General features: G+C 39.0%; 1 protein-coding gene across 3 annotated transcripts in view; it reads left to right on the top strand.

Moving 5' to 3' along the window:
• The window catches only part of atp2b3b (ATPase plasma membrane Ca2+ transporting 3b), a 27,129-nt gene extending 22,749 nt beyond the window's left edge, over positions 1-4,380 (top strand). For 2 of the 3 annotated variants that reach the window (XM_030767342.1, XM_030767340.1), the window contains one exon: positions 3,973-4,380. In XM_030767342.1, the coding sequence (XP_030623202.1) occupies positions 3,973-4,380 (408 nt within the window). The remainder of the gene's footprint in view (positions 1-3,972) is intronic. The other variant, XM_030767343.1, reaches the window with a different exon arrangement.
• Positions 4,381-10,325: the final 5,945 nt, after the last annotated feature.

Here is a 10,325-nt window from a genome sequence, read left to right as displayed (position 1 = left end):
ATAGACTTCTAAAAATCTTTAAAATTTGAAATCAACCAATGAGTTCTTAGGTTTTAGTTTTTCTTTTCTTTTCTTTTTTTTTTTACACCCTGCTGCATCACTGTTTATATGTCCTTATATACTCTCTCATTTTCTCAGGGTGGAAATGTGATATGACTGTCATTTCCTTTGCTGCTGTCAGCTTCTTGTGCTGTCTCATACCACAGTTCTCTGCCGTTCGCATCTCACTGTCACCAAACTGCTTTTTGTTTTAAATGTTTTGTCTTTCTCTTTCTCTGTCATTGTCTGTCTCTCTCCTCCCTCCTCACAAGACATAAGGGAACTCCTCATATCTGTCTGTCCCTTGACTACATCTCCTCCTTTCCCTCTCCTTGCTCCCACTCTACTTGGGCTGTAATTGGATAAGTAGACACAGTCTCATCTCTCTTGTAGAAATGTAGTGTCTGAATATATCATTAATGTTGCTAGTCTTTCATTTAGAATGTCACTTGGCTGATATCTTATAGATCTTCGTATGTCTTTATATTTGCCTAGGGATTTGTGACATGTTCAAATCTTGTTTTTTTTTTTGTTAGATATAGAAATTTGTTTTTTAAAAATCAGAGCCCAGTATTTAGATTAGTGTCTCTGATAAATATCTTGTTTTCCTCACCTAATCTTGTTCTGTTCAGATATCTAATTTCTCTGTGGTTAAGATTTGTTTGATCCAACAACAAAGTGCATAAAACTCGGGCTGCTCATAAAAGAAGGTAGTGCATCGAGTGACGGATATTCTTGTTTATCTTTTTCTCTGTTAGCTATCTCTCAGGGGCTGTGTAAGCCCATTTGCTCCAATAATTGCCTTCTATGGTTACAGCACAGTGTACACTGTGAGCACCAATGCTCCTAATGGGCAGAGAGTGCATGTAGAGCTTAGTAAGAGGCCAAGTTCAGCCAAAGTAATTGAACCCCCCCCCCCCCCCCCAAATCTGTGATTCACGACAGTTGTTTGGTTAACCGAATATAAAAAATTATTTAGCTTAATATCCTTTTAATGTTTTTTCTTAGAAAAGAACATTGGTCTTTTTTGATTAAGAGTTTAAATAATGAATTTAAGGTTAACTGAAGACATATAGCCATCTCTGTCATTAAAGATTGCTGGTCTTAATAGTTGTTGTGACCACTTGTAGTCATTTGTAGGGAACACAGATTGTCTTATCTGAGCCTTATTTTGATATTGAAGAAAACAGAAGTCCTTGTAGTCCATATGAGGATTATAATTAATTGAAGAAGAAGTGAGCTCATTACCATTAACCTCAAGTTCTCATCACAGCTTCTCTAACCCACAGCCTCTCACTTCCCTCTTACCACAACTCTCTGTTCTTTCTGCTTCTGTTATCTGTCTTAGTTAGCCCTAATTTTTTTCTGGAACATCTTGGAAAAGATTTGTTAAGTGAAACTGTTTTTTTTTTTTTTGTTCGATTTTTTTTTTTTTTTTTTAATTTCATTTTTAATGATGAAGTTTTTCCATCAAGCTTCTCTTTGAAGGGCAGCGTGGGGAAGACAATGGACTGTACTCTGGCATGCTAACATCCAGAGCAATTAAAACATCACCTGATTCTAGTCCTTGCTTTGTTCCATTTTTATTAACTGTGGGCACTATACTCGAAAGTTTACCAGTACTGATAATTAACAAAGAGAAAAAAAAAAACACTAACAACAAAAAGAACATTTTCAAATCATTTGAGACTTGCATGAGGTCTTGTTCGTGCTGACAAACAGGCTCTTTGGAAAAACAGAAAAGCACTTAACCAAATGCTTGACCGTTGTTTCCTGTTTGTTTGTTTGTTTGTTTGTTTGGGATTTCTTTTTTTTCTTTGTGGTTCATTTAGCTTCTTTTCCTTTGCTGAGTGAGTCTTGGGGTGAGAATGGGAGGGAAGAGCAGCTGCACTGACCGGAGACCACAGCAAAGGAATGTGTCGATAACTCTCCTCATCTCTTAAATGTATACACATCTGAAACGTGTGTGTACATGTGTGCTAAGGCCTCCTTTGATTTATCCTTACAGCATGAGCCTGGCTGGTTGTCATCACACGTTTGTTTCGTTAGCAGAGCGCGGCAGCTACACTGGAATGAAGTAGTCACTCTCTGTTCTCTGATGGGTTTTTTGTGCTACTCTCCTCCTTTTCCACGTTAGCACGACTGAGCCAGCTTCATCATCACCAGCTCACCAAACTCTTCTTTTCCCATCTGCACCTGTTTGCAAATGCTGCATGTCAAGCAATGCTCGCTCTGTCTCTTTCTCTCTCTCTCTCTCTCTCTCTCTCTCTCTCTCTCTCAATCTTTCACAAACACACGCACATTAACGATTTAATGATCTGCCTCAGCTCTGTCAAAAACTGTTACCAGCAGTAATTTTCTGACAGTGTTCAGATATCTACAGAATCAGTTTTCCGCATTAGTACAACTCTTAGAAAAGACTCAGACCATTTTTGGGGTGAGTTTAGCTGCTTGTCCGTAAATGCAATGCGTTGTGTTTGTTTGTCGTCCTAATATTCTGTGAATGACAGTGCAGAAGGGCTTGCGTAGCCCATCTGCCACAGCGCAGATATTCCAGGCAGAACACTGTCAGTGTGACAGAGGAAACGTCAGGTGTCAGACTAGGGTAAAGGCGTCCTGTTAGGTAACTCACTTCCCTTATTAAGTCTTAACATATCCTACTGAGCCTTTTTGTCTCCTCTGACAGTTGATGTGATCCAATCACATAACAGCATAGCTTTACTGCAACATTTTTTTTAAAAAGATATCATAGTTATGGTTACGGATCCCAACAGTATGTACTTGGTACCCTCATGATTCAGCCTCTTTAGTTTAAGACAATAGAAAAAAAAAACCTGATTCACTGATTTGTTTATGACCTCATTATGCATGCTAACACCTAACACTACACTATGATCTCATGACCAGAGTTCCATGGCTTTAATATGCATTTGTCCGTGTTGTGAATCATGTCGTCCTGACTGCTGCTAATGCAAGTGATACCTTCATTACACTTCCTGCCTTTTCTAACCTCCATTAGTGTGGGTGCACTGCTTCACCCATTTCACTGCAGGCTCCATGTGCATCCTCCATCCACCTGGTGGATCCTCATTCATGTGTCTCTACCCCAAACATTTTGGTTCTTTCACCCCATCATTGTGTTGTGGATTCTAACCCGTCTTCCTTTGGCTGCGTTCTATGTGTGTATCAAGGCATCTGTCTATTTCTCTTTTTCCTCTCCCTCCTCTGTCACTCTTTTTCACTCTTTCAGTTTTTCAGCTTATGGTCAGTATACACACATAGCTGGCGTTTATTATTATTTTTTTGATATTGGCTGTTACATGTTGTTTTGTCTGTTCGAAGCTTGTTATTTTTGTTAAGTTCATGTGAATGTCCATTGTCTTGATTCAGAGTGATAATTTTGAACTGACAGTTTGAATACATTTCGTGAGGTTTAAGTTTTTATTTATTTATTTTTTTAAATCATATTTCTTTCTTTGAGAAACTCTTGAGATCGGGTTGCACATTATTTATAATTATGCATGAAATGCAGAAAATATACGTTGCATTCAAATTTTTATGAAGCCTCAATATATTAAAATTTTTCCCTGCTGGGAGAGAAACGACTTCAAATATCGGAATATTTGCGAGAAAGAAAAGGCTTCTGAACCATTTCTTCTCTAAAAGGTTAAAGAATTAACAGATGTACTACATCACAGCAACCTGATCTTGAGTTGTCTGTGCACTCTAAGGCATGTCCAGACAGGGTGAATTACTGTACTCTTCTTTGGCTGGTACTGAGAGACTGTCTGCTCCTACTCTTTTCTCTCTCCACCTCTATCTTTACCGCTCCTCTAAATTCCTCATTCCATCTCCTCTTGCTCCACCCTCTTTCCATCTCTAAACTTTCCCCCCTCCTTCTTCTTCTGTCTCATCCCCTCCACTCATATCCAGATGCGGGTGGTGAAAGCGTTCCGTAGCTCCCTTTACGAAGGCATTGAGAAACCGGAATCCAGGAACTCCATCCACAACTTCATGGCTCATCCCGAGTTTCTCATCAACGACTACATCCACAACATCCCTCTGATCGACGACACAGACCTCGATGACGAATCCGAGCTCTCCAAGCACAATCACCACGTGCACCCGGCCTTTCGCAAGCCCCCTCCGCCACCTGAGCCCCCACAGCGGTCCCGCCACCCGCCACGCCCCTACCGTCAGTATAGCCTTCCTGTTACCCCCAATCGCAACAACAACGCCATCGAGACCAGTAGCCATCCACATCCCACAGGCCCCAGTAGTCATTGGACCTCCAACACCCGTCAAGTCTGCCCCCTCCTCAGTTTGGAGACCTCACTATGACTGCCTGGGCTCCCATGAAAAAGCTATAGAAGGACTGAGGATGTGAACATGTGAGCAGCAGGAGCTGGAAGTGGTGGGTGTCTCCTGTGGACATATCATTGGGTGAAAACAACCCTATTCCTCCACGTGACTGCCATCACTCATCCTTGGCCCCACCATCCACTTTACTATCATTATTACCCACATTCTTACAGCCCTACAGACAACCACTCCTCTCGCTTTATGGAGGGGACGCCAGAGAGATTTTGTCTGTGGAACCTGAGGCAGGACTGAGGAGGGTGTGGAACACAGTCCAATAGCAGAGGTCGAGTCAGACTGGACATTTATAGGCTAACCTACATTGGTGACCTTTGACTTTCCGGAATGCAAACGAACACAAGTTTCTCAGAGGTGAAATGGGGGTCAAAACACCTTCACTTTTTATTGGTGTTATTAATGTCATTGTTATTATCATTATAAAATACATTACAATTTAATTACTATGACCATCATCATTAGTGCTCAGAGTCTCATCTATAAGTTTAAAATTACAGCTTATGATATTACTTATGCTTTATGGATTAGCTTTAACAACATTTATTTATCATTATTTATTTATTTATTTATTTATTTTTATGATTTATTTGTTCACGCTGCAAATTCTTCTCATTTTTGCTTTGTTTATCGCTCTCTCTCTTTCTCTCTTGCTCTCTCTCTCTCTCTCTCTGTATATATGTGTTGTGTCTGTCCTGAAGAACAGAGGAATATATATATATATATATATATATATATATATATATATATATATATATATATATATACATATACATATAACTATGAACAAGTACTAACAAAACAAAAACATGGTAAATTTAAACATAAAGTAATTAAATTACAAAGCATCTGCTAAAAGCAAAACAAATGAAAAACAAGTAAACAGAAAAAATCACTGCATTATTATCCTCCATCAGTCCTCGTCATCAGGTTATTTTTAAAGTTAAATGTTTTTCCTCATGCCTGTCAATGCAGATCATGGAGTGAGCATTAAACATGATGAAGACTAGGCTTTGTTCAGCTGAGACAAAGACATATTGCTCTTTTGATCATTTCTGCTGATTACGTTTAACCACTTCCCAAACAAGCCATAGAGCAGAGATTTGTGCAACGCCAACCCCCCCCCCCCCCCCCCCCCCCCCAATGCCAACTTATTTTCAAAGCTCTTATCCACAGCCGTGGACTCATGACCCTACAAGGCTTAGTGACAGGATTTCTTTTAAACTGAGTTCAGGATCATGTGTCATGATTTCAGTATATGTGCCCGGTCTCACAGGTTGCCATAGTGTTCCTTGATTTATGCTCCTTGTCTCTTTCACGGGACAGTCTGTGAAATGTCATACTGACTGCATCAATAAATGCACTGACCCTTTAAAGCATCTTAAAAGAATAAGACTTGCTCACATCGTTACATAGCGTATGTGCTGGCCCTTTAAATATATTCATATGAATATTCATTCTTGCTTTTATAATTCATTTTCAAATAGTTTAAAAATAATGCCTATTGCATATGACAAACTAATATATTTGTTTGCCAACTGCCATGGTGAGTGGTGTTACATCATATTAAGAAAATCCATCTTATACTGCCACTGTTCTCATCATATGAAATTAATATCAGAGATATTAATGGTGGACAATCGCTGAATCAGACAACACATTTGCACATTATTGAGGTTCACTGGTATGTACAAATGGTTAAAAAAACTTGAAACACCACTATGGTAGCTTGAAAAACTAAATGAAATGTAAACACAATGTTAAGTTTTGCTCCATGGTGTGTTATGAGTTCCAGTCACACTTGAAGTGACCACACAGAAACATGCCCCAGCATGCCGTTAGCACGCACTACATATCAAATTCCAGGATGTATCATAATATGCTAAACTCGAATACATTCCATTTACATTCCATTGATCAGAGTACCATCAGGGGGTAATCTCCTCAGTTCTGGGTCGGTACGACAAGAGATCATAATGCTATTGTCAATGCATTGCAATGCAATACAATCATATGGCGAATGGGACCTGCCCTTATGCAACAGACTGCCCTGTCCACAGTTCTGTGAAATAGGCTTGATTACATGTACATAGGGCTCTCTCAGAAATCCTTTATCTGTATAGAAACCTTTTTTCTAGAGCGCCCGTATCAAAAGCAGACAATGCAAGTATGAAACACTGCTGGGTCATAACATTGCATTGGTCAGTAGATACTGTGCAGAGCATGTGTTGATATCATAGCGTATTCCCACTGTCATTGTTGGACTTCACTTTTGTCTGTTAATGGTCCGGTGTCACTCTCACACTGTGTCTCATGAGCAGTAGATGGATGTGTACTTTTATCCTGTGGTTGAATGCTAATTTTCACCCTCTTGCTCCTCTCCATGTCTCAGAAACAGTACAGATATTCTGGGGGGTGGCAGAGCCTCAGTGTTACTTTAATTACTATACTCCTACATGTCTGGAGATGCACTGCTTTAAATGGGTGGGTTCTCCCAGTTAGCGCTAAAGGGTTTGGATTCAGAAATGTCTAAGTCTTAGCACCTCCTCCATGGACATTTCAGACCCACAGATGAGAACACTGCACACAGTCAGTGCTTGTATACCTTCTGCCCATTTTAAGCTCTGTATAGCAGAGAAAACCTGACTTTTTCTTTGCAAGTTCAACCTTTACACGGGTACCAATATTTCCAGACAGTGCCAGTGGAGTCTCCAGTAATGAGAGCGCTGGCAGGTCTCCGAGAGAATGGACCCATTTGAAGGTGGAAACGCTAGTCAGCCAGACATGTGATCATTACGTCTTGTTAGAGGGTGAAATTATCATTGAACTTAACTAAATCATAGACACAATGTACCCTTGTCTAACTTTATCTAATGATCATCGTAGCCTAACTGTACTGATATAGTCCTTAAGCTGTATCTGGCTCTGACCCATCTCTAACATAGCTATATTCAAATTGTATGCCCTGATCTCATCCAACTACACCCAGGCTGTAATAAACTATATTACAATGACATACATTCGATAACTGTCCTCCCCACCTCCCCATTTATATATGAAAGGATCCAAAAAGTCCATCGTCTGCCTTCATTTTGTTCCATTCTGTTGTAGGAAATTCACCTGAGGTGAGGCGAAAAAAAAATGAGACAAATGTGAAAAAGAAAATAGAATATAATATATTTAATATAAAAAGTTATAAATTATTGTACAACTGCACCATTGCTGTACATTTTTGCCAAAATGTGCACACGTGCATCTTTTGTTTACTATTTAAGCACTTCTTTTGTTTTAATGTCTAATGTCTCTTCTTTATTTCTTTTTCCTGTTGCTTTTTTGTAAAGAATTAAAAATTGAACAGCTTGTACATTATTATGATGATTATTATGAATATTATTATTATTATTATTATCATTATTATTATTGTTTTTTCCAACAGTGCTCTTTTGCTGATGGAAAAAACAGACAGTTGCACATTCTCCTGAGCATACTCTTACTGCGTTAATATGAAAAAAGACAAAAAAAAAGAAGAAGAAGAAAGAAAAGAGAAACAAACTTCAAACTATTAAATATATTAATAATTACCTGCCTGTTACTTAAGAGAAAAAAATATCTATATATGATGAAAGAACACACCTGTATACTGTAGACTAAGCTGTATGGAAATCTAAGAATTTACTGGGAAAATAAGTCAACACTTTTTGTCTGTATAAAAAAAATCAAAGTATTCTACAATAATAACTTTGACCAGTGTCTGCGGTTGTGTTTCATTGTGTTACTACACTTACATCTCATTACTATTCTCTTCCACATGTCATATGAGACTTAGTATGGTGAAGTCTTCGGCTTGCACTTTGTTCTGAAATGTAGCTTCGTGTTACTTTTAGAGTTGTAACCTAAAGACAAAACTGAAGGTAAAACTACACACAGTGTTTAATTGCTTACACTGCCTTTCTTTCAGCTGGTGTCCGGTTGTACTTTAATACAAGATTTGTAGTTTATTAAGTGTGTGATCAGTTAGGCCTCACCAGAGATCCACAAGTTACAATTGTTAAGCATCTATTCGGCAGTTAGTTCTCAGGTCTTTGCTTGTAGCATTTCCGCCTATTTTATAGATAAGAAGCATTCCCCTGGCTCCAGGGCCGGCGCCAGGGGGGAGGGGGCAAAGGGGGGCGCTGCCCCCTCAGATTAAATTTTTGCCCCCTCAATTTTAACTGTAGCCTTAGGCCTAGGCGATAAAACAATAGCGATATGTACCGCGATAGACACTTCGTCAGAAGCAATAAGAAAATATTCGATAGGATGTTCGATAGTTTCACCTAAATGCAAACCGCAAGGAAAGCACATAACGTATACGCAAAGTTGGATTGTATGAACAAATCCCAAGCGTGCTTCATCCCCCTGCCTCATAAAAAGCCTATCATATCCCTGCTTCGAGTGTCACGCAAACAGCCATTCATTTAACAGGTGTACTTTTCGGTTGCACCATCGACATGTGATACAACAACAGAAACAGACGGTGGATAAATTGTTGATAAAAGTAAGGTGGTTCAATTCCGAAGTACGACGGAGTATTAGGGCCACATTGAGGAAGAAAAGAAATTCTCAGATTTCGACAATAAGGTCATAATATTACGAGAATAAAGTCGTACTTTTACAAGGAAAAGTCCTAATTTTAGGCTGTGTGTTATTTTAAAGGGGAAGTATCAGATGAGCAGCCCGCCGCCTGCATTAAAATTCGGAACGTGGAGCATCTTGTGAAGTTATAGTTTAGTGTAGAAATAACGAAATACTTACTCTTGGCACATCAGCACCACATGAGCATCAGGACTTTGAAAAGATTGTGCAAGAAACTGTCTATTGCGAAGGAAGAACCACACGGACTTGGAGGAAATTGCCTCTTTTGTTACGATTTTATTCTTGTAATATTGTGTTTTTTTCTGGTAAAAACACGACTTTATATTCGTAATATTTACTTGAAATGTTATGACTTTATTCTCATTAAATTACGACATTATTCTAGTTATATTACCCCCCCTTTCCACTACTACCTTATTCTCGAAATCTCATTGTGGCCCACTCCGTCGTACAAAATAAAGTGGTTAAATTCAACTTCTTTCCTCCTGGTAATTATTAAAATAGGTCATTTAAAATTGTCAGTAATAGACTGAAAAGAAACATTTTATCGTGATAAGTTTTTCAGCTACATCGCCAAGCCCTACGCCTAATCATAATGTACACGTTTGCCCCCTTGCAAATCTCAAATGCCCCCTCAGTCATTGCACCCCGCAGCCGGCCCTGACTAGCTTGAAACGAAGTTCTTCCATCATCGTACCTCCATATGTCCATGCAGATAATCTCTTGTAGCAGAAGAGACAGCTTTGCGATTTGTATGAGCTCTCAGCAATTTTAGTTTTGAGTTAAGGAGAAGCTTTCATTTGGCACTCTGTCTATCTATCTATCTATCTATCTATCTATCTATTACCAGAGACTGACTGAACTCACTCAACCATTGGCTAAAGAGAGGCAGTAAAAAGCTATATCTTTCACAATGGGTGTTAAAGACAGTTTAGCTTTGTTTAGTAATAGCCTACTATTTTCAGTCAGTTACACCAGGAAAATAGTGAACTGATATACTTGTGGAATCGCGTTGACAAAAACAGACGATAGTTAAAACAGGCCCACATATCAAGTAAGCCCCTTTTAATACAAACTATTTCAGCACAATTCATATTTTTTTATAACTGAACCAGTTTTCAGGTTTCATATTTTACAGAAGTCAATTCTCCGCTCGGTGTCGCTGTAGTTCCACCAAAAACCCTGTAGGACGTCAATAATAAAAAGGTGTTGTCTCGCGTGACTCTGAAAGTATCTGGCTCGCTCGCTCTCCGCCTCAGTCAAGAAGCAATATGGCG

Source organism: Chanos chanos, chromosome 3 (genome assembly GCF_902362185.1).
Source record: "Chanos chanos chromosome 3, fChaCha1.1, whole genome shotgun sequence".
Taxonomy (NCBI): domain Eukaryota; kingdom Metazoa; phylum Chordata; class Actinopteri; order Gonorynchiformes; family Chanidae; genus Chanos; species Chanos chanos.
The sequence above is the reverse complement of the archived record's forward strand: the minus strand, read 5'-3'. Positions and strand labels throughout refer to the sequence as shown.